Source organism: Castor canadensis, chromosome X (genome assembly GCF_047511655.1).
Source record: "Castor canadensis chromosome X, mCasCan1.hap1v2, whole genome shotgun sequence".
Taxonomy (NCBI): Eukaryota; Metazoa; Chordata; class Mammalia; order Rodentia; family Castoridae; genus Castor; species Castor canadensis.
Window position 1 is genome coordinate 82,517,723 of NC_133405.1, and position 23,203 is coordinate 82,540,925.

Here is a 23,203-nt window from a genome sequence, read left to right on the forward strand (position 1 = left end):
TCTGATGCCACCCCAGGGAGAGTCAGAGGAGCCTGCACAGAAGAAAGTCTGGATTCTCTGCTTGGCCTTTGCTGGCTTGGGTGGAGACGAAGTTTTTTCTGTGGTGTTCGCTTGTGGTAGTTATTGTCTAAGAGTTTTCTTTCTGGCTAAGCAGGTCTTTTGGCCAGAGAGAGCAGCCTTTTATTAGGACATTTCTACTCCTATCTGTTTGAAGTGGCATTTCCAAGCTGCTGGTTTCTTCAGCACCCAGAGTGGGATATATGAGACAATAAGAAAACTCAGGAAACTTACCACCATGAGTTTGGGTCGCTGGGGTTCAAAGGCAGTCTGCCTTTTTCTCCTTTCAGAAACTTATGTTTGTCTTACATGTGATGTCCAGGGTGTTAGCTGTACTTAGTGTGAGGAATGGGGAAAAGGTGCCTATTTCAGAGGGCTCTAGTCCTCCATCTATCTTTTTTTTTCAATCAACTATGTTGACCTTTTTTTTTTTAACTTTTTTTGGGTGGGACTGGGGTTTGAACTCAGGGCTTCGTGCTTGCAAAGCTGGCACTCTACTGCTTGAGCCACACCACCAGCCCATTTTGCTCTGGTTATTTTGGAAAGGGGAGTCTCACAAACTATTTGACTGGGCTGGGCTTGAACTGTGATCCTCTTGATCTCAGTCTCTCAAATAGATAGAATTACAAGTGTGAGCCACCAGTACCTGGCTCTAAGTTGACTTTTTGAAGAATACAAGTCAGTTGTTTTATAGAATATCCTATATTCTGGATTTGTTTGTTTTTTATGTTGTCATTTATCTTGATAGCTTGACCTCTGGGAGAAGTTGGCATTTGAGCAAAGACTTGAAGGAGGTGAGGAAGTGAGCCACACAGAACAATAAACCTAGCAAGGGAACAGCTAGTGCAAAGGTCCTAGGTAAGAGTACACCTGCTATGTTCAAGAAACAGAAAGGAGGACCAAGTGGCTGTAACAGGGTGAAGGAGAAAGAGAATACCAGGAGATAAGATCAGAAATTTAATTAGGGATCAGATTGTTTAGGGTCTTGTAGACCATTGTGAGGATTTTTGTTTTACTCTTAGAGAGATAGGGAGCCATTAGAGGGTTTTGTGTAGAGAACTGACATGACATGATTTGCTTTTATTAGGATTGGTCTGAAGGTTCGAGACCAGCTTTGTGGACCACAAAGAAGGCAAGGGTGGAACTAGTGAGAATAGTCAGGAGGCTACTGAAGTGATGATCCAGCTGAAAGGTAGTTGGATCAGAGCAGCAGCACTGGAGGTGATTAGTGGTTGGATTCTGGGTATATTTGGAAGGGAAAGCTGACAAGATTTGATGATGGATAGGATACAAAGTATAGTTCCAAGGATTTTCTTTTTTTGTGGACTGGGGTTTGAACTCAGGACTTTGCACTTACAAAGCCCGTAGTATACCACTTGAGCCACATCTCCAGTCCATTTTTTTGCTCTGGTTATTTTGAAGATGGGGTCTTGAGAAGTATTTGCCCAGGCTGGTCTTTGTAAGAAAAATTATCTTTTCTATCAAAGTTTTTATTACTCAGATTACTTAAAAATTCCTCAGGTCGCCATCTTAGGTGACTTGCATGTTTAAAGTGTCCTTGCTTCTTCTTCCGGATTCTTGTACAACTCCATTGCTCGCCAAACTGCATGCCCTAACCCATCCCCCAAGCCTTTTAGCCAAACGGGAAAGACTGTGACCTTTGACCTGGACAAATCCCAGGTAAGGGGCAGGTGCAACTGCATCAGGGATATAAGGAAGAGCCACTGTCAGCCATTTTGTGCTTGCATGTTTGCTTAGCTGAGTGAGCACATGCTTGCACCCTCTTGATCAAGAGAAAATTGCCTTGTCAAGATTTTCTGTCTCTTGTGTGTCTGTTTTTGGCATGGGAGGGTTATCAATTCCAACATCTTGAACCTCAATCCTCCTGATCTCAGCCTTCCAGTAGCTAGAATTGCAGGTGTGAGGCACCAGCGCCCAACTTCCAAGGATTTTTTTTTTAAACCAGAGCAACTGGGAAAGTTAAATTGCTATTGGCTGAGATGAGGATGGCTTTAGGAGGGGCCCCTGTTGACTGAAAGATCAGGTATTCAGATGTGTACATGTTGAGTTTGAGGTGTCTATTAGATGTCCAAGTGGAGGTGCATACAAACTCTGCCTCCAAGGTGCTCAAAGATAGTGAAATAGAAATATGGAAGAAGATCATTAAAATACTTGTGAAAAGTGCTATTTCAGAGGGGTGGCAAATTGTTCACTTTATTTGAATGGGAGAGGTCTTAAATTTCCTAAGCTGGGTGCCGGGTGGCTCACGCCTGTAATCCTATCTACTCAGGAGGCAGAGATCAGGAAGATTGTGGTTCAAAGCCAGCCCCAGCGAATAATTCTCAAGACCCTATCTCAAATAAAAACATCACAAAAAAAGGCTGGTAGAGTGGCTTTAGGTGTAGGTCCTGAGTTCAAACCCCAGTACTACAGAAAAAAGAAAAGAAAAAATGACATCTTTTACATTTGTAAAAGAGATGACATCTTTTACTTTTCCTGAAAAGTACACTGGTGTTCATCAGGTGGAGAACAGAAGGTGTCGTGTTTTCTTAGACCCTAGCACACAGTGGTTGCTCAATCAGACCCAATCCAGCCACCAGTTGTGTGACCTTGGATATTACTTAACTTCTGTGAGACTCGATTTCTTTATCTTTGAAACGAAAATAATCATAACGTTTTCGTAAAGATTAAATGGAGAACACTTAATACAACACCTAATACAGAGTTATAGTGTTAATCATTACTGTTGAATGAATGAGTGAACGAATGAATGAATGTCTTCCTTAATGATGACGTCTAGGCTGTACTGGTAACCTGGAAGTTCAAAGCCTTTTATATGCTTAGCAGTTTGTCAATTGAGAGTGCCAGATTCCTTTCTACTTCCTAAAAGTGGCTCAGGGAAAAAAAAAAAGCCCCCAACAGCCTGGACCTTTTAAACTGCTCTGATTGAGGAATAAGAATTGCTAAGCTTGTAAGGGAACAAAGAAGGTCAAATTGTCCTCCCAATGTCATCCTGCCCCCATCTCATCTCCTTTGATTCCTTCCTCGCATCCTCTTTCTTTCCCTCTTATTTTGTTTTCTCTTTCTTTTTGCAACGCTAGGGATCAAACCTACATCCCCAGCCTTTGGTGTTTTGAGCCAGTCTCGATATGTAGCACAGGTTGGCCCTGAACTTGCAATCCTCTTGCATCCCAGTCGTGGGTCACCACACCCGAAGTCCTCTTTTCATTTGTTAATAAATCTGAGTAAAATCTTTTCAGATTCAAATGAGTTTTTCTCCCCACTCCACAGGCGCTGACACTTAGAATGGACCGGGTTGACAAGCCTGGGAGGAGGTCAGCAATGCTCTTTGACAGTAGAAACCCCTCCTATCTGGTAGGGCTCGAGCAGGAAGCCCTAGGGAGACAGGCGCCCCCTGCGGGTCGAAAGCACCCCCCACTCCCCTGCAGGCGGCTGTGGTTGCTAGGCGACCGGGCGTTCTGCTCCCAGACTAAGGCGATGCAGGAATTCGGAGAAGGGACTTGGGAGGAGCGAGGCCATTTCTCTCCTTCCGTCGCCTCTCCCGCGCGCTCAGCAAACAGACTGGGTTGGGGCGGCGCTACTCGATGCTGTCTCATAATCTGAGCTCATTCTTGAAAATAGAGCTTCATGGAGTGACTTCACTCAGTTTCTGAGTTTCATCTGGGGGGCTGGAGACCCCAAGTCGCTGGAGGCAGAAGTTTCTGATTTGAAAGGACTGGAGGACAGGCATTGTTGGTGTGCGTCCTTAGTCAATGGGAATTCTAGCAAATTGAGAGTGGGTGGGAATAATTTTGGTGATTGGTCCGGTTAAGGTATCAAGATTTGTCCACTATTCTCAATGTATGCATAGGAACCTCTTTCTTTAGCCAATTAAAATAAAAATATCCCACAGGAGTGACAACATATAAAGGATCATACATACCTCACTGGGGGACAAGTTTCTTAGTGGCTTTCCTGAATTAGGTTTCTTTATGGAGAAGGGAGGGATCATGAGGTCTGTGGACCCCTAGAGTAGGGACAGAGCCCAACAAGAAGGAAAGAAATGCAAAGAATGAGGGCTTCCTAGTTCTGTGTCTTGTTTGGGGACCCACAGCTTGTGCCTCTCTGCTAGGAACATGCTGGAGCACCCTGTCTTTATGAGGGTCTTTGGGGACCAGAACTCCACAGCTTTTCCTCCCAGTGAGCTAGCACTTTGGCCCAAGAGGTAGGGACAGGCAGGCCAAGGCCATGACCAAAATAACCTCTCCATTGGGACTCGCCTCCGCCCTCTCAGCTAGTTCAACAGAAGCTTCTTTGTGGCAGAGCCCCAAGCCATGGTAAGCTTAGGGGAGAGCTGTGTCCAGGTGTGTCCTTGTGGACTTTCCCTAGGGAGTTCCAAGGTAGCTACACCATGTTGAGGTAACTGGCAGCCAGAGAGCATCTGGCCCCGCCACTGCCCCAGTCCACAACATTCCCACAAGGCAGGATGGTGGGGGAGGGGGGGAAGCTCCTTGCTCCCTCTGTTTCCAAATTGAACTGGGTCGGGGCTGTGCTGTTCGCTCTATTAATATCCCCCCAGCCCAGCCTGCTAGCCCCAAACCCGGATGCCAGGAGCTGTGAGTCAGCGCCCAAAAATAACGAGCAACTGCACCCAAATCCCAGTGAGCAGCTCCCCCTGGCCCTCCTCCCTCGAATGTTTGTCAGTCTGTCTCTGGTCCGTGGCTTCCTGGAGGGTCAGTGATCCTGAGGAGAAAGGAAGGGTTCGCGGTGGCAGGCTTGGGGCTGAGTACCCAAGCCAGGGGCTAGGGGCTGGCACTCTGGTTCGCAGTGTGGGCGCTGAGGTTACAGGACTGCAGAGATCCTGGGAGCGAGGGGTTTAGGGCAGCTCGGGTGGAGATGCTGGAGGTGGACAGGGTGAGGTCTGGAGGCTGCGAGCCTGCGCGACTGATAGGGACAGAAAAAAAGGGATGTGGGGGAGGAGGTACATGCTGAGAAGCGACAGCCCGGTAGTACCTGACAGGCTGGGGACTCCGGGGCTGAGGTCAGTAGTCGGCATGACTGAGGGTCGGGATCGGGAACCAGGGAAAGCAAGGAAATGCAGCTTGCAAGGCAGTGCGTGAAGGAGACCTGCCCGGTGCAAGGCGGCGTGGCCCCCCAAGACCAGGACCAGGGCAGTAGCCACGGAGTTGGCTCCCAGTGCACCTCCTGCCCTCCCGCGCGTCGCGCGCCGAGACCCCAGTCCCCCGCGCCAGCTGCAAGCCAGGTACATAGGCGTGGACCTCTGCTTGAGTGTGTAGGGGTATGTGTGTGCATGATGGGGCAGGGTCCACAAGAAGGGGGCGGGAATACAGATTCAAATTCGCCTGTCAATCCCGAGACCGGAAGTGTCCTGAGGCACAGTGGGAATTGTAGTTCCCGTAGCTCCCCTGCAACCGAGGAGGTAGGGTCTTGTCCCAAGGTGCTAGTGCTGCCCCAGGTCCCAGTCTGGCGGGAAAGGAGTCTTCTGGTCTGGTCAACGCCTTAATTCGACTGGCCTTCGTGTGGAGGCATGAACTAGGATGAACGTCAGTGTAATGGACTGTAAGGACAGCCCCAGAATCCCCTCCTGTCCCTGTTTTTGCCTTACCTCCCCCACCCCCGTCTACTTGACTCCTCATTCTAGGCCAGCTCCTCACTGGCCACCTGAGCTTCTTAGCCCATGGCCTCACGAGCTGCAAACACAGTGGAGAACTCGCTTCTTGAGGGGGAAGGCGGGCCGGAAACCAGAAACTGCGTACAGTCCAGTGGAGCAAAAACTTGTGGAAATCAGACTGTGCCCTCAGAGTCCAGGGTCAAGGACACAAGTCTCCAACCCTCACGTTAAACAGTGGCATTCATCAAATACTTTACGGGGACGACAGACACAACCCTCTTCCTGGGGCGGGTGACCACAAGGTGGAGCTACAACGCAACCCTGCATAATGCATGTGGGCCCCCAGGAACGCCCCGTGGCAGCTTGCCGCTGGCAATCCTTCTTTGCAGCAGGTGATTGTCCTCCCACCTCCAACCCCACAATATCTCCCAGATGACCCCTCAATGTCAAGTCACATCCAACCCTTAGACAGAAGGTGCATCCTCTCAGACCCAGAGCCAAAAAGATTAGACTGACTAAAAGTGAATTAAATTCATTTAGTAACAGATTAACATACAAGATACAGGAACCACCTAGTCTTGAAGAAAACGCTGTGCACAGCAAAAAGCCACCTGTAGGCACAGAATTAACATGGCTATCTGGGCTTTTTAGCTCCTAGCCTCTAAGCAGGAAAGCAGAGGGTCAGGGACACAGTGCATAGAGTGAGGACTGTGTTCATCATCTTGTAGTTTGCCAGGAAAGGCCATCTTACCATCTTCGGTCACTGTTCATGCTGTTCCACTTCAACACCCTGTGCCTTTCGTCCAAGAACATGTGTGCACAAGTCCGTGACATAATCTTGGCAATATCCCTTTTACTTCCTCATTCTAATTTCATTTTGGGAAGAAATTCTCATCACTCACTGTCTTCCAAAATACTTCACGTGAAAAACCCCAAAGGCAGTAGATTCCATAGCAGCTTGAGGCATGCCCGTCATGTAGGCAGAGGGCCTTCCTGGTTCAAAATCTCCTGTTGGGAAAGTCCCATCCCCCACTGCAACCCATCACCCCAAGGTATTCCACCTCAGCACCTCTCCTTTCCTTATAGTTGACCAAAAGCAGACAGCCCTTAGATTCCAGCTGGTGGGGGCCAGGGTGGAGCATTCATTCTGAGCTGAAATTGTTGATTCTGTTCAACAGCACTGCTGTTTCTAAGCCTGGAGAGGTGCAGAGAGGGAGGGTCACTTAGGGAGTGAACTAGAGAAGGCTAGGAGGAGAAAATGAGGTGGGCTGGGGTGGGGGGAGGACGGAGGGGAGGGGCTTCTCACCAGTTCTCTCTCTTTCCTTAGCGCATCTCCTACAGAGAGAAAAATTTTCCATTGTGTCAGCTTCTAGCTAGACCTTCCACCCTGGGGTCCCCCAAACTGCTTTTTCCAGGTTCAAGCCAATTTGGTAATATAAGAAAGAGCTTAAGATTCTCAAAGGAAGCCTGGCACTGGTGGCTCACTCCTGTAATCCTAGCTACTCTGGAGGCAGAGATCATGAGGATAGTGGTTTGAAGCCAGCCTGGGCAGATAGTTCTCCAGACCCTATCTCAAAAGAAACCCATCACAAAAAAGGGCTGGTAGAGTGGCTCAAGGTGTAGGTCCTGAGTTCAAGTCCCAGTACTGAAAATAAAAAAAGGAATGGAACAGACTAAACCTCCAGCCTCAGGCAGCAAATATGAGTCTGAATCAGCTTCATCACCAGGAGCCTGGGGAAGGCACAATGCACTCACCCCTGGAGAAGGAAGGTCCAGAAAAGCAGCAGGGTAGAGACACAATTGGCAATGATCCACATCATTAAGTAGGTTTGAGGGGGCTATGGGAATAGGAAAAGGCCCCTGTCAGTGGCCAGACTCCCAAGGGGAGGATATGGGGGGATAAGTAAGTAAGAGAGGGACAGTAATCAAGGAGCACTAGAGATGGGAGAAGAGGAGCAGTGATAGTCCCAGAGCCCTTACAATAAGCCAGATGGGGTAATTCATCTGCTGCAGCAGCTGGCAGTCGTTGGTGGTGACTGAATCCACCCCTGCACACCAGAGCAGGGAGAAGAGCCAGGGTTTGTTCACTACAAATAGGTTCACTGAAACATTATCCTGGTGCAGTGCCCTGTGGAAGCAGGAAAGAAGAGGGGGAACATCCAGAATTGTGGTACACAAGGCATGGGGAGAGCCCCTGCTTATGCTTGAATCTGCAGTGTCACTGCCAAAGGCTATTGGTTCTAGCAGCCCCTGACCAAGGTGATTTTCTTTGCATAGATGAACTCTGTCTCCCAGTAGATTCCATCCACAAGTCTTAGCTTTGCTGTCTGGGACCACACAAATGTGTCTCTCCTCCTTGTCCTATGGCAGCCTTTCAGAGATGTGAGGAACAGAGGCCACGGTCTCCCTGAGTCTTCTCCTCTCCAGGTCCAACAGCCCCAGTTCCTTCAATCATTACTGTTGAGACCTGGGTTATTATTTCCTTCAAGCTTTTCTGATCTAACCTTACTCCAATTTATCAATGTTCTTTTGAAAATATGGGGCCTGCCTTTGAACGTGATAACCCAGATGGGCTTGGACCAGCTTTGAGTAGAGCAACGACATCCTCCTGCCTCTGGACACTATGCCTGCATTAGGGCAGCCCAGAGTCAGGTTAGCGTCATCTCCCACTGATTAGTTACTCTGCCCACCATTCAATCAAAGCCATGGTCTTTTCCACACACGGTCCTGCTGATGCCAGTGTGTCTTCTCTTGTGTTTGTGCAATTGAAATTTTTCTGTTCTTCTATCCTTCCTTCCTTTAGATAGGTTCTTTCCATGTAGCTCAGGATGGCTTTGAACTTTTGATCCTCCTACCTCAGCCTCCCAAGTGCTGGAATTACAGCCGTGTGCCACTACACCTGGCTACAATTGAAATTCTTTTGGGCTCCAAATATAGGCCTTTACATTTATCCCTGTTGCATACCATCTTGCTAGGTGTGGCCCATCCTTTTAAAGCACTTAGGGTTCCAGGGCCTCAACTCCATCATTAGTGTGCTCATTACTAATGAAACATGATCAGCAGTGGATGTTGACCAGGACAAGACTAAGGTAAAGGTTTTTATTTCGTGTCTCCCTCCATGGTGACAATTTGGTCCTTGGAATACTTAGGATAACTGAGTTTTCATTCAGTTCAAGACACCTGGGTAACCTCATGGTTGGAAGTCCATCAGTTTTACCAGCTGTGTCAGCTTCTGGGCCCCAGCTCTCTGGTATTCTTCCAACTTTCTTTCCACTGTGTCCATCCTCTTTTAGCCTGATCTCTTTGATGTAAAATAAAAGGCCCCCTTTTCCTGGCCTACAAGGCCCTACCCCATTTGCCCCCTGCCTACCTTCCCAGCTTCACCTTCCTCTTCTCATTAGGCCGCAGTCCATGCTCTTCTACCACTCTTTCCAGTTAGCTGCTTGTAACCAACCAGGTCTCAGCTGGGACCTTAGCTCTTTAGCTGTTTCCTAGTGTAACTGCCCTGCTCCTCACCAGCCCCTCACTCCAAACTCCAATCACTACATCTCCCTGTTTTGTCTTTATAACATTTACCACTACCTAGTATATATGTATTTTAAGTGGTTTATTGTTTATCTCTTTTATAGTACCTAAATTCCATCAAAGCAGAGACCTTGTATGTCTTACTCATGTTTGTTTGTGTCCCCAAATGTGATAAACAGCAAGTGTCCAATAAATATCTCATGCGTGAGTGAATTTTAGTATATGTGCTGCTGAAGCAAGCACTGTGTGAGTGGATGAATAGGTTTTGCCCTCCCTGCATTGGTTTTTTCCTGCCTTGGGATCCCCTTGGTTCCTTTCCTCTGGCACTCACTTGATATCCAATAGTGGTAGGTCTTGATAGGGCAGGTTGAGAAACTGAGGCCTCTCAGTTTTGTTACTTCTCTGCTGTCCATATATCTGGCGCATTCTAGGTGCCCGTAGCTGGACATTAGCCCGATCTTCATCTGGTAGCCAAAGGACCTGTGGGCATGAAACCAAGGAAGATCTAGGGATTCCAGGGACAGGGGCAGGGACAGAGATGTTTGACCACAGAATAGGTGTGGGGGAGGAGGCAGCCTCAAAACCCCCAAGGCCTATGGAAGGCAGGGTGAAAAGAAGGGCAAAAGGGGGCCATTGGGAGCCCTGGCAACATCACCATGGCTTGGGGCACCCTTGCATTCAGCACAGTTTCCAAAGTCTGGTTCACGAAAGTGTCATAGTATGTGTGATTTCTTGGAGGTCGGCGCAAGTCAAACATGATGGAAAGATTGAGGTCCGCGGCTTCCTTCAGTAACTCTTCCAATGCTGGTACTGTCTGATTCTCGGCCTCTTTCCGATCAGGGTCTGACAGCTGTTTGGCCCCCCAGAAAGGTTGCCTCTATTAAAAAGGAAAGTTATTTGAACACCTGAAGAGACATCCAGGCTTTCCCCTCATCCTCTCCATCTTCGCTCACATCCCCCACTTAGTGTCCACCTTCTGCTCACCCCTAAGCCAGGGTCTTTCTTTCTCAAAACTCTGGCTTTGTTCCATCTAATACTTTACTCTGTGACTTCAGCCTCCTCTCCTGCCCTTCTACTTTTCTAACTGGCTTTCTCCCACCACATCTTCTCTTCAGGCTCAAAGAGACTTCTAGGATCTCTCTCTCTCTCTCTCTCTCTCTCTCTCTCTCTCTCTCTCTCTCTCTCTCTCTCGGTGGTACTGGGGTTTGTTTGAACTCAGGGCCTTAAATTTGCTAAACAGGTACTCTACCACTTAAACTACACCCTTAGTTTATTTTGCTTTAGTTTTTTTTTTTTCAGGTATGGTCTTGCGTTTTTGCTCCGGGCTGCCCTTGGACCTAATCCAACCACAATCCTCCTGCACTGCTGGGATGACAGGCATGAGCCACCACGCCCAGCTTATTTGATGGGACTTCCCTTTTTGCCTGGGCTTCCCTTGAACCCCAGTCCTCTTTATCTCCACGTTACAAGTAGCTGGAGTTACAGGTACGAACCAGGGCACCTGCCTTCCCTGCTCACGGTCCACCCACAGCTTGAATGATTTTCCACAGTGCTCTTAACTTCCTTCCTGCTCCAATTGCCCTTCAACTCCCAACTCTGATTCAATTCTACACCAGTCTGCCTCCTTTACCCCTAGAACTACTGAGGTCTGAGCACTGCTATGGGCAGGCCACAGCATGGTTACTGTTGGCATTGCAGTCCTGGTTTTCGCTGTACTACTTAGAAAACCTTTTACTTGTTTTTGATTTTGCTCCTCTCTCATTCCTGCTTGTGGCTATTCCAAACCTCTGCCATTCTGCTCTCATTTCCTTATTATGGCCGAATGACCTCACCTCCTAATTGCTCACGTGGATAAAGCTAGCTATCTAACGCTCACTGAGTACTTACTATGTGCAAGATAGTGTTCTGAGTACTTCATGTGTATAACTGACTTAACTCACAAAATAACCCTATAAGGAACGTATCGTTATTATTCCCATTGCACGAAAGTGGAAACTGAGGTACAGATTGTCTAAGGAGTGCTGCCAAATATCATGAAGCTTAGCAAGTGATGGAGCCAGGGTTCACACCACACATTCTTTATTATTTAAGTGGAACTGGAGTTTAAACTCAGGGCTTTATGCTTGCAAAGCAGGCACCCTACCACTTGAGCCACATCTCCAGACCACTTTGGTCTGGTTATTTTTGAGTTGGAGTCTCAAAATATATTTGCCTGGGCTGTCCTTGAACTGTGATCTTCCTTATCTCAGCCTCCCAAGTAGGTAGGATTATAAGCATGAGCCATCAGTGCCTGGCTGACATTCCTTCTTCTTAATCACTCTGATATGCCATCATATATAGAGTTAAATTATATAAAAAAGCAAATTGAAAGAGTCTGTGTCATGATCCTATTTATACAAAATAAAAATATACATATGTAAATACATAATACTATATATATATAGGTAGGTATATATATACACATATATATGCATATGTATCTGTTAAAAGTGAGTATTCACACAGATTGGATTATTGGAGACTTCAGGTTTTAGGTTATTTGTCTGAAGTTTTACTTCTTTAATGAACAGGTATTAAACTTTTGTAATCAGGAAAAGAGATACTGAAAAACTATTCTTTAAAAATTTTTTTGCCATTAGAGTCCATCCTTCTGGGTCCAGCATTCAAAGCCCTTCAAGACCAAGTCTCTGCTTTCCATCACTCCTGTGGATTGTATCTCCCAGTTACATTAAGCCACTTTTTATTCTCTGGAAACATACCTTTCATACTCTGGCCATTACCCATGCTCTTCCCTCTGATTAGAATTCCCTTTCCCAAAGGCTGGGGGTGTAGCTCAGTGGTAGAACACCTACCTAGCATGTGCAAGTCCCTCCCAGCCCTGCAGAAACAATTCCCCAGCCCTGCTTTGCCCATCTTATGAGCAAACGTGTTACATGCTGTTCACAATCTTCCCCTGAGTGAGTCCACTCCTGATCTGCTCCCACACCTGCCCTGCTAAACAGTGACCTCTTTCTCCTCTCTGCCCAGGAAAAATATTTTTATTGCTCTGGGTTTCCTATTCTAATTGTTGTCTAGGCTCTCTTCCTTACTAGGTGGGAGTGACCTGAGGGCAAAGACTGGCCCAGCAAATGTGTCTCCATGGAATGAACTCTGCCCTCTCTGAATACCACTGCAGGTGTCCTCACCTCTAGGAACCAGGCCCCAGCATTGAGTCTCTGCAGTTCAGCCCAGGAGAAGTCACTGCTGTGAGCTGTGATTCGGGCTGGAAACACAGAGGCGACATCCGTGGTCCTGCTCAGCTGCTCATCATGCATGAGGAAGGGGACCCCGTCAGAGCTGAGGGTACAAGAGGTGTCCGAGGGCCAAGCTCTGGGGCTGTTCACCTTATCCTGAGCTCCTCTGCTGTGTCCCTCTGCCCCTCAGATCCCCTAGCCCCACCCTCCATCACCTGACCATCACATCGGTCTCAAACACAGCAGCTCCACATTCAGCTGTCTTCCGCAGGGACATCAGGGTGTTCTCTGGGGCCAGCTGGGAGAGGGAATTGGTGAGGAGGTAGCAGAGAAGGGTTGGCGCTTGGGAACTCACAGGCCTGACCATTGCAGCCCAGAGAAACAGACCCTCCCCACTCTCCCAGCCTTCTGTCCACCACTTACCATGGGGGCCCCTCGGTGTCCCACCAGCCCAGGCTTGGAGGGTAAGTCTCTGGGTTCCATGATGCAGGGTGAGGAGATGCATAGGGGGGCCAGGTAGATGACCAGGGCAACACCAAAAAATAGGAGCAGAAGCATAATCTTGGGACCTGTAGGAAGTGAGGGATAGGCTTTGGGGAAAGGGCAATGGATAGGCTCTAGGGGGCAGAAGGCAGAGCACAGGTGCAGAAAACTGGGCGATTGGTGAGAGGCAGATGCATCAGTGGCCAGCGAGGGTGAGTGGGGGGCGTAGTTGGCACCTCTTGGGCGGATACGGTAGAAGGTATCAGCCACAGGCCAGGCCAGGAGGGTGATTCCAGCGACTGCTCCAATGTGAAGGAATGGGGCTGTGGCCTGTGGACAAGAGCTGGTGAGGAGGGCTCTTCCTACTGTCCCTCACTCTTCTCCTCTTAGGGACTGACTTTTGGAATTTAGAGCTACCTGAAGTGTTTGGAAACCAGGGAGCAACATATGTTCTGGAATTCAGCACAGGCCAAGGCTCCCACCTAGGCATTGGAGATTAGCCACTCACCTGCAGTGACAGACGTAAGCTATGCCACTCCTGCCGCCATTGGATGTCCAGTCCCACAAGGCCAGTGGCCACAAGAAACATAATGAGAAGCAGCAGCACCTGGAGGGGGGTGGCAGGGATGAATGGGGGCCTCTTTGTCAATCTGGGTTCATGGTTACCTGGGCTGTCCCTCACTCTGTTGAGACAGGATTCTTCCTGTCCTCTGACACATCCACTTTCCTTCTTTCACTCAACACATATTTACTGGGTTTCATTCCAGGAGTAGAAAAGTGAAGTCTTCACAAAATGGCCAATTGAGCGCTGGGCCCAGAAACCCCTCTTCCCCTCATTGTCACCCCTGCTGTACCTTGTGGAGACCATGCAGATGCAGAGGCTGTCCACATAGCTGCAGGAGCAGGGCCAGGAGCTGGGGGCACAGGTGTGTGTGTGGGACTTAGGAGGCTCTAAGTAAGGGCGAGGTCACTGAGGGGGGCTTTGTCGTCTGGCACCTCCCTCCCACCCAAGAATTAATGCCCGCCCCCCTTCAGTGGCCAGGAAGAGAACAAGAGAGTAGAGCCAAGCAGGAAAGGACTGAGGTGAGGGTTAGGGTGGCTGCCCCTGGACCCACCAATAGCAGGGATGCATATGTGACCAGTAGAGAGATGACCAGTAGGAATGCCAGGGACCAGTCCATCCAGTGTCCCCAATGGCGGAACAGGAATCTGTGGAACGGGAGAGGAATGTGTCCTCAGTTGGGGAAGTGGTGTCAATAGTGGCCTGAGGGACTTGGGGATGGGTGGGTTCACCGCGAGGGGGTAAGGAGAAAGCCCTTTTTGGGACAGAGGCCAGTAAGGAGTGGGATTTCATGGAGGGGCTTTCTAAGGAGGTTGGGTAGCAGGAGAGCTAGGCTTGAGGGGCTGGGCAGGGCTAGGGATGGTTGAGGTGGGGGTCCTAGGGTGGGAAGTAGGTTGACATGTATGCAGAGGAAGGGATAGGGGTCTATGACACACTCATTGAAGTTGTGCAGGTCATTGAGAAGGATGAGCCCGATGTACAGCCAGCCCAGGGAGAGAAGGAAGGTGAGGAAGAGCAGGCCAAACCAGATACAGTCGCACTGTAAAGGGGCAGGAGAGAAGCTCACAGCCAATCCCCACTTCATGCTCAGAGACCCCAACCATGGCAGCTCATGAGAGCTTCCTGCCATGCATTGGGCAGCTCTGCTCTGGGCAGCTCTTTCCATATTTGAGGGCGATTTTCTTCCTGGGGAGAGAAAACCCCTTCCTCTCTGCTGCCTGTGAGCACAATTGGCCTTTATACTCCCCCCAATCACCATTGCCTTCTGACTTCCAGCCTCCCCTCATCCCCACTCCACCTTGCTGGTTTGCATCCTCTCTTTGGGGCATTTCCTCCAGTGGCAGCTATACAGGCAGTGGAGGCAGCGGGCCCAGATGGAGTAGCAGCCAGGGGACTCGGCCATGGTAAAGGCCTGGGGAAGGACACGGCCATCAGGTACCCTGGCAGAGGGCAGATCCCAGCCTCCCTCCCAGTGTATCTGAAGAGCCTGGGGGAGGGGCAGAAGCCTGGGCCACTGCTTGGCAACAGAGGGAGGTCACAGGGCAGGCCCCAAGTCCAGGATTGGATGAAGTGAGCAGCCTTGGCTTCAAGCTTGGCAAAGAGGGATAGGCTCTGGGGTCTTTTTTTCCCCCTTATTCTTGATACCTGGAAAGCCAGTGAGACATCCAGTGGTTCGGCCTCTCTGCAGGAAGAATGCATACTCACGTTCTCCAGCTCCTCCCTATTTAATAGCATCCAGATCTGGGGTTCGAGTGCTTGCTCAGGGTGCAAACTCAGTAGAAAACTGACCCAGGGTGGGGAAAACTCAGTTCAGCAAGTTGAGGCAGATTTGGCCAAGTTTGAGGCAGTCCATGCTGAGTTATCTTCCACCCCAGGAAGCAGGAGTAACCTGAAGCAATTCTGACCCGAGGCTAAGGGAGGCCCAGCCAGTTGGCTAGTTGCTATGGATACAGAGATTGTGCAAATCACAAAGCCTTGACTGAAAGATTCTCTGTGTCCACTTCCCAGGGGGTAGGGGGCTCTGCCAACAGGAGGAGGATGAGGGGAACAAGTTGCCTGAGTCACTTTCAGTCTTCTAAAGGAAGGAAGTTTTTTCCTATAGCCACACACCTGGAAAATCCAAGTCTTCCTACCGGTAGCCTTGTCCTTTCCTGCCCAGTCATTCTGCCCAGTCATTCCCCACTCCAGCCAGAAACCAAGTCCCCGCCTTCCCCCTTTCAGGGGCTCCACCCTCTTAGGTGAAAGTCCAACACACACAGGGCAAAGGTGTGTGTGGAGAGTGTGGTTGTCTTAGGGCAAGGAATTCCTGAGACCAAGCTGATCCTCAAACTGGGCTAGGTCTGTGATTGCGATTCTACATGAGGAGGTGTATGATTTGTGGCAGGCGCGAATTCTGCCACTGGACCACCAATGCAAGCAAGGGTGTACGATTTGTTTCGGCAGATGTACATGTGTGTGCACTGGTGGCTGCCAGTACAAATGGATTTCAAGATGACTTTGAGTATGTAAAAGAGCCCCTGGATATACCCAATGTGTGTGCGTCTGTGTGTGTGTGTGTGGGGGGGGGGGCTAAGGGACAGGGCCCCTTGTCGTCCAGGCTCCTCTGAAGCTGGGGAGTCTTAGGGGTACACAGTGTCTGGGCCCCTGACGGGTGTGGCTGCTCCTGAAACTGCCCCCTACTCTCTGCTTGCCTTAGGAAAGGAGGGTTGGAGTAGGGGATGGAGGAGGGGAGGGCCACGAGGCTGGGAAAGGAAACCTCTCCTTATTTTGAGTCCCTTCCCAGGAGACAGCCATCCCAAAGGGAGGCCCCTGCCTCTGCCCAGGACTGGGTTGTGGTAGCCTGTCCTGAGCTGCAGTCCACAACTTCTGCCTCCTCCAGGGTCCTACTCCTGCACAGACTGCCTTCTAGAATCCCACCATCCTCCAGGCGCCTGGAGGATGGGATCAGGATCTGAACAGCCTGAAAATCCCCAAGCAAGGGATCTGACAGGCATGCCACTGAAGCCCTGAGCCCCATCCTTGCCAGTGGAAGAGCCAGTTTTCGCCTCCCAGCTCCCGCCAGTAGCCCCCAGCCTTCCCGAGCCCTCACACCTTTTCTCAGCGCAGCTCTGCTCTCTGTTCTGCACTGCTTTCCACCACCTCTCCAGAGTTGTCTGCCTCCTCCCTCCTCCAGTCCTTGGCTCAGCCCTACCAGTCACACAGGTGATACGGTTGCCACCTACAGGAGGATGTGTAGGTCCTCTCCGAAGGCCTGCAGCTGCTCTATGGCCAGAGCCCAGCCACGGTGAGAAGACTGGAGGGAGCAAATGGGAGGGAGAGCAGATCTGCTTCTTTACTCGCTGGCGGTCAGGGGGCTTGGGGTGAGGAATTCCTTTGTGCAGCCGTCCCCATTCCTCAGTCCCTCCTCCTATTCCCCTCCCAGTCTGGGCTTTGTCCTGGTTCAGGGAGGCGAGGGCTGAGGGCATGGGCAGGCGGGAAGCTGGGGGTTGGGGGGTGGGAGGTGACCACACAACTTGGCAGTGAGAGGGGCCCCAGCCAGTTCCTTGGAAACACTTGCGTGTGTATAAGAAGTCTAGTTTCAAGCTCCCTTGGGAGTGCAGCCTTAAGTCATTAGCCTCTCTTTTCTTTTGGGCTCCTACTTCCACTCTGCAAGGTATATCTATGAGACGTGATTGCAAGCTATGTCCTAAACTCTGGGCAGCAGGTTGCCCTGTTTCTGGACCAGGGATCCGCATGGGCCTTCCTTGTGAATCCTGGATGACACTTAGCAGCCCTCCCTCTCCCCTAGCACCCCACACAAGAGATGCTCATTCAGGACATGCTGAGACTTGCACCATTCCTGCTGCTTTGTCCCTGGCGCATCTGAGTCTTTAAGAATCATTTGCAGAGTGTATAGTGTGTTGGAGTCACAGGCTATTGGAAGATGAACATATACAAAAGATGTGATTACTCCAGCATCAACAGGAGAAGGTAGCCTATCAAGTTGTAGAGTCAGCTTAGTGTAAAGCTAGGGGTCTGTGCGAGGGCTGGGGGGCTGAAAGCTGACTTGATGGGTTACCTTAGCTGCATTCTAGCCAGTGAGGTGTTGGTGGGAAAGGAAGTCTTCTGGGGGAGGGGGATAAGTCCTCTCCCCCCCCATGCACTGGATTTCAACCAGTGAGAAGGAAGACTAGCACGAAGACTAGCACTCCTCTGCCAAGAAGCAGCCCCCTCCCTCTTTGCTTTCCCATTGTATCCCAAGGCTGTAGTTGGCAATGGCAGAGGCTCCCTTGCTCCCTCAATTAAAATGCAAAGAGAAGTAGGGCTGCTTGCTGGCAGGGGGCCAGGGAGGGCCAGCAGGTCACCCAGTCCTCTTGGGCTTCATTGTAGGCAGGTTGTTCCATTTCCTTTGCTTGGGTTGTGATGGATTCTAGTCTTGGTTTTCCAGTTCCTGGGGATGGTTTGGGAGCTTCATAGGGTTGGGGGTAGGGATTCACCACGCATGGATATGAATCCCAGAGCTTACAAGCTCCCAGAAGGCTAGAAATACAGTCAGCAGTCTGAGTGTGACATTACAGGGCTGGCTCCTTTCTAGCTTTTAAGCAGAGATGGAGAACCCCCTGTGCACAGTGAGGAGTAAGCCTTGCCCCTCCTCTTCCCTTTCAATGGAGAAAGCAAGGAGCCAGTGCTGTTTTGTTCTGGCAATGAACAGCAGTGTGGTTCCACACCCATTAATCAGGCTGCAGGGCATTAGAAAGAATTGAATATTACACCTGGGTTCAATTTCTAGCTCTATTACTCAGTAACTTTGTGACTCTACTTAAGTCATTTAACTTCTTTGTACCCCAGTGCTATACTTTGGTTCTTAAATGTCCCCCCAAAGGCGCATGTGTTAAAGACTTGGTCCCTAGCTGTGTGCTGTTTGGGAGGTTGTGGGATCTTTAACAGGTGGAGCCTGGTGGAAGGTCTTCAGTTCATTAGGGGGTATGTCCTTGAGGGGATAAGTGGACCCCAGCTGCTTCCTCCTCCTCTTTTTTGCATCCTGGCCATAAGGTTTTCTTTATTTCTTCAGTACTGGGGTTTAAACTCAGGGCCTCACACTTGCTAGCAGGTACTCTACCACTTGAGCCACTCCACTAAGTCTTTTTTTTGTGTTGGGTATTTTTGAGAGTGCTGGCCTTGAACTGTGATCCTCTGATCTCTGCCTACTCAGTAGCCTGGTAGGTGGGATTACGAGCAGAGCCACTGGTGCCTGGCTGTTTTTTTCTCCATCACATGCTTCCACAATGATGTGCTACCTCACCACAGTCCCAAAGCAATAGGACCAACTAACCATGCATTGGGTCCTTCCAAAACTGAGCCAAAATCAATCCATTTTCTTTAGTAACTGATTATCTCAGATATTTGTTATACAGATGTGAAGCTGACTTCATCTGTAAAGTACAGACTCCTATCTACTTTGAGCATTTTTTTTGTGAGGAACAAATAAAATTATGGCAGGAACATGGAGATGCTTAGTAAATGTGTTCCAGATTCTTTTCAAATCTGGAGGCCAGGCAGGTTCTAGAGTGGCAGTCAGGCCACCAGTCTTGCCAGTGTTACTCCCATTTCCTAGGGCAGCAGAGCAACATACAGATACAACATCATGCTCTCCTATTGAATGCTATCCTTTGGGAAAAGGATAGTTAGAAAGAGGTAGAAGGCTGGGAATGTAGCTCAGTGATAGAGCACTTATCCCCAGCACTGCAAAACAACAGCCAACCCACCCACCCACCCACCCACTCAACTAACCAACCAACCAACAACAACAAATAAAGCTAAGAAACTTTCCCAGAAAAGGCATAGAGGCTTGGGAATTTATAACAAACCTCCTTAATAGTTTTCACAGGCGCTGAGGAATGCAGGTTGACACAGAAGGATCTTCACAAACAATAGATGGGCTAAGGTTTATTTATTTACTTAACATTTAAAAATGTTTCATTCACTTCAACAACATGGCAGACAGTTGGGGGTCCTGTTAAAACAAATTAAAACCCAGAAAGAGTCAAGACAGGAAAGATTCCAGCCGCATTCCTGAGGTGAGGTGAAGGAACTGAGCCAGGCCTTCCTTCATCCTGGGACAGGTTTCTCCATTAGGCTGAGAAAGGAAAGTCTCAACCTCAACTCCAACAGGAGACGGGTTCAATTGCTCACAAAGGAAAAAAAAGCTAGATCATACTGGGGACTGGTTCCTGAAGAGTCAGTGGGAAGGTCAGTCAATTCTGCAGTAGGTGGGTTAGCACCTTCTGGAGAAGAAAAGTCTGGGGGGCAGGTCGCTGAAGACTAAGGGCCAACATTCAGTAAAGGTCCCCTTCCTTTCAGTAACACTCTGTCCTTTTTCTCAATTATGAGAAACCTGAAATCCAGAGAAGTCACTAAAAAATTCCTCCTGGCTGCAACCTGAAATCATCTCCCAATGCGGACTGAGGGTAGAGATGATGACAACTTCAGTGGGCCTCTTCTTCAATAGGCGAGCAGCCAGAGAAGAAGCTGGTATTGCTGGCCAGAGTTCGCTTCTTTTTCTTCCCTGGGGCCTTATTTTCTTGGGATTCTGCTGCTATATGCTTCAGTTCTGGGAGGTCAAAGGAGAGAGCAAGAGCAGTCTTGTTCAATAGCACCTGATCCACATCACACATCTCTTTTAGGATCTAGGAAGGACAGAGACAGTTATGAATAGACCAGCCCAGCTGAGTCACTGCAAAGTCTCAATACACTACCAGTAGTACGATGCGTCCCCTAAGACTGCACTATTATGTAAAACACTTTAGCCTATGCCCAGTTCCCAGGTCCCAGGGAGCTGAGTATACCTTTCCCTATCCCCTTTCTACCACAAGGCTCTGTCACAGCTAATGTAGAGCTGGATGTGAATATAGTCTTCCAGCGCCTGCTTTTAGCCTACCTACCTTGCTATTGGGGGTGGCGCAGACGGGGTTGAAGAAGCTCAATCCTGGGGTCACCTCTGTGGGATCCTCCAGTTTGAAGGAGCCTTCAGAATCCTGGGTCCGCTCAACAGTACCCAAGCTATCCTGAAAATCAGGCAGACAAGCATAATTTTAGCTACTGGAGTTATAAACCCAGTCCGCACCTCTTTATCCAGCTATGAGTACCTCATCAGTCAAGTCTGAGGGAGCCCCTGCTGAGAACGTCCCTGAAGGAATAAGGCAATATCTTGGTGGTAGCCTCTGAAGGCAAAGGTCTGAGTAGGATAGTGGCACAGGACACATCACGAGACAAAGTTTAAAATAAAGCCAAACCTTGGTCATTGAACTTCCCCTCTCTACAATCTGCAATAGCACGCCTGCATTTGTATTCCTATCAGATAAGGAGACTGAGTCCAAGGCAGTGAAGTCACTTAGGTAACAAGGTGACTCTGCAGAGATCTGGGATTGGAATTAAAGTCTGTTGTCATGGAAACAGAGCTGGATTAAGAGTTAGGAAGTCTTAGGTCTAACCTTAGTTTTCAGGACCAGCTATATAATATCAGATGAATCACTTAAACTTATCTGGGTTTTAGTTTTCTTTCCCTATAAAATGGAAGCTTTGGCTTAGATTAGTGTTTTTTTACAACTGAAATCCTAAGAGGAAACCCAGTCTGTAAGTAAGTGAACAGCAAGTTGCTTTGGTCAAAATGGGGGTTGAATTGCTTCAGGCTATGCCCCTCTGCCCAGAGGCCCTTCCACATGGCTGCTACAGCACTCTAAACCCCCAAGGAAAAACTATGGGAGTAGGGAATAAGTTTTTACTACTTCTATGACTCTTAGCCTTACCTCTAGCTGGTGACTTTAGTCCTCTGGTGCTTACCTATCTTAGAAGTCTTAAATAGAAGGCCCAGGACAAAACTGTTTAAGTGTAGATGTTCAAGAAATGCATGATAAAAGATCATTACAACTGCTAGAATTATTGTATTTCACATAGAGAGCTGTAGCAATGAGTTTTTGCCATAGGCACAGGTAGGTGTAAGGCAAGTACAGGGAGATGACCTGCTTGCTGATGTTCTCAGCACACATCTTGTTTCCCTGAGTTTGCTATTCCTGGGAGCAATATAAGGAGAACAGATACAGTTAACTTGGTTCACGACAGTGACTATTGGAAAGACCTGGTTCCTGTGGTCTCTTCCTAGAGCCGTGGAATAGCTGGTTCCCATGGAGAGGGTCTAATAACTCATGTCTCAAGATGTCAGAGGGATTAACTTCCTTCCTGGAAGCTGCCACCTCAGCATGTGGCTCTTATGGTTCCAGCTAGGCCTTTGGACTAGTTTGGTTCTGCATGTCTATGTACCTGTAAATGCCTGCTTTCCTGTTTCTTGTTCCTGCCTCAGAAATTGTACAGAAGCTTTACAGCCAAGGCTGGGGGTGGGGAGCTGCATACCTGGGCATCTCCTGGGAAAGGCTGTGATTTCTGAAGGGGTGTGTGGGCAGGTGAGCAGTGATGAAGGGCTGAAGAGTGAAATGTCTCTTTTTCTGAGTGTAGAGGGAAGGAGAAGAGTAGGAAGAGCTGAGCAGGAGACTGCAGGTTTCAGGGTGGAAGGCAGAATAAAAGGGTGGAAAGTACTGGGAAGACGGAAGGGATGAATGATGAGGTGAAACAGCACTGATCCTACCTGGCCTTGTTGGCGGTTCCGACATTTTGTGGGGTCACAGCTGCAGGCCATGCTACAGTCTGACCTTTGCTTCCTGCACCCACACTGCTTGTTCCCACACCAGCCCTTGCAGGAACACTGCAAAACAGGTTTATGCAAAGACACATTACTGAAATGATTAGAAGACTAGTTTAAAGTGTCTTCCTTTCATTTTAAAGCCTTTTCTAAGAAAAAAAATGGAAAGTACCATCATCTTTATCAAACTTTCATGAAAAAATGATCACCAAGATTTACCATAGGTTTACTTAGAACAACTCATGCCAGGCAAACTCATTTTCTGTTTTGGGCAGTATATTGAAAGACACATGAGAGGGCTGTCATAATAATGCAAAGCAACTGACAAAGACTCTTACAGTAATTTTAAGAGCACAGTAAAGAACTGCAGGCTGGATGGTAGTATTAGCTGGGTATGTTTAATGACTACCTAACTGTACTTTCATCCAATTCACAATTCTACATTTTGTCCAGTGTCAGCCTGGGCATTGTCCGCAGCACTTTGGTCATTGAATACTTCAATAAATAAAACCATTTACATTTGGTAACACTTCACAGTTTTTTTTTTGGTGGCACTGGGATTTGAATTCAGGGCCTCATACTTGCTAGGCAGTTGCTTTTACCTCTTACAGCTTGAGCCACAACTCCAAGTCTTTTTAGTGATTTTTTTTTTTTGAGATAGGGTCTTGAGAACTATTTGCCTAGGGCTGGCTTCAAAACGTGATCCTCCTGATCTCTGCCTCTCAAGTAGCTAGGATTACAGGTGTGAGCCACCCACACCCTGACACTTTATACAGTTTTTAGAGTACTTTCATAAATAAAGTATGGTATTTCATTTGAATCTCATAGCCAGTCTACAAGGTAGGCATGTTTATCAGCTATAACAATGGCACAAAGCTGGGAGAATGATTAACAGGTAAGATAACATATTCATAATCCAAAATATCTTGGAATTATGTGCTGAAAGAAGGAAAAATACAACAGGATAAACCTAAGCTTGTTATTTAGATGCCCTCTAAATTGGCTACATAAACATACAGGGAGATCTAGCTTCAAAGTAG

At 48.6% G+C, this 23,203-nt stretch overlaps 2 protein-coding genes across 18 annotated transcripts in view; both read right to left on the bottom strand.

Annotated features, from left to right (window-relative positions):
- Positions 1-6,205: 6,205 nt before the first annotated feature.
- Positions 6,206-16,883, bottom strand: Gdpd2 (glycerophosphodiester phosphodiesterase domain containing 2). Of its 14 annotated transcripts, none has more exons than XM_074062498.1 (17): positions 16,714-16,883; positions 15,137-15,275; positions 14,790-14,903; positions 14,428-14,531; positions 14,046-14,139; positions 13,785-13,844; positions 13,439-13,537; positions 13,167-13,260; positions 12,871-13,016; positions 12,663-12,745; positions 12,400-12,550; positions 9,870-10,091; positions 9,546-9,694; positions 7,670-7,817; positions 7,445-7,527; positions 6,996-7,024; positions 6,206-6,884 (listed from the first exon to the last, which is right to left on the bottom strand). In XM_074062498.1, the coding sequence occupies exons 2-17, from the start codon at positions 15,224-15,226 to the stop codon at positions 6,832-6,834; spliced, it is 1,719 nt and encodes a 572-aa protein (XP_073918599.1). In that variant the 5' UTR covers positions 15,227-15,275; positions 16,714-16,883; the 3' UTR covers positions 6,206-6,831. The 14 variants fall into 14 exon arrangements, with proteins under 14 accessions (XP_073918599.1, XP_073918604.1, XP_073918601.1 ...); XM_074062503.1 differs by having other exon boundaries at positions 15,137-15,173; positions 16,583-16,883; XM_074062500.1 differs by having other exon boundaries at positions 15,137-15,212; positions 16,583-16,883.
- A 2,521-nt stretch (positions 16,884-19,404) lies between these two features.
- Kif4a (kinesin family member 4A) overlaps positions 19,405-23,203 on the bottom strand; it is a 108,020-nt gene continuing 104,221 nt past the window's right edge. For 3 of the 4 annotated variants that reach the window (XM_074064472.1, XM_074064474.1, XM_074064473.1), the window contains 3 exons: positions 22,110-22,226; positions 20,413-20,535; positions 19,405-20,157 (listed from right to left, as the gene is read on the bottom strand). In XM_074064472.1, coding sequence (XP_073920573.1) covers positions 19,957-20,157; positions 20,413-20,535; positions 22,110-22,226 — 441 coding nt within the window. In that variant the 3' untranslated portion in view covers positions 19,405-19,956. The remainder of the gene's footprint in view (positions 20,158-20,412; positions 20,536-22,109; positions 22,227-23,203) is intronic. The other variant, XM_074064475.1, reaches the window with a different exon arrangement.

What these genes read in the sequence shown, in the direction of transcription:
- Gdpd2 (XM_074062491.1), bottom strand. Translation starts at nt 15,654, where the DNA reads ATGACTGGGCAGGAAAGGACAAGGCTACCGGTAGGAAGACTTGGATTT. An exon ending in CATATGCATCCCTGCTATTG is followed by an intron (nt 13,845 to 14,045) that starts GTGGGTCCAGGG and finishes CTGTGCCCCCAG; the next exon opens with CTCCTGGCCCTGCTCCTGCA. An exon ending in TGGACCTTCCTTCTCCAGGG is followed by an intron (nt 7,025 to 7,444) that starts GTGAGTGCATTG and finishes TTCTCTCTGTAG; the next exon opens with GAGATGCGCTAAGGAAAGAG.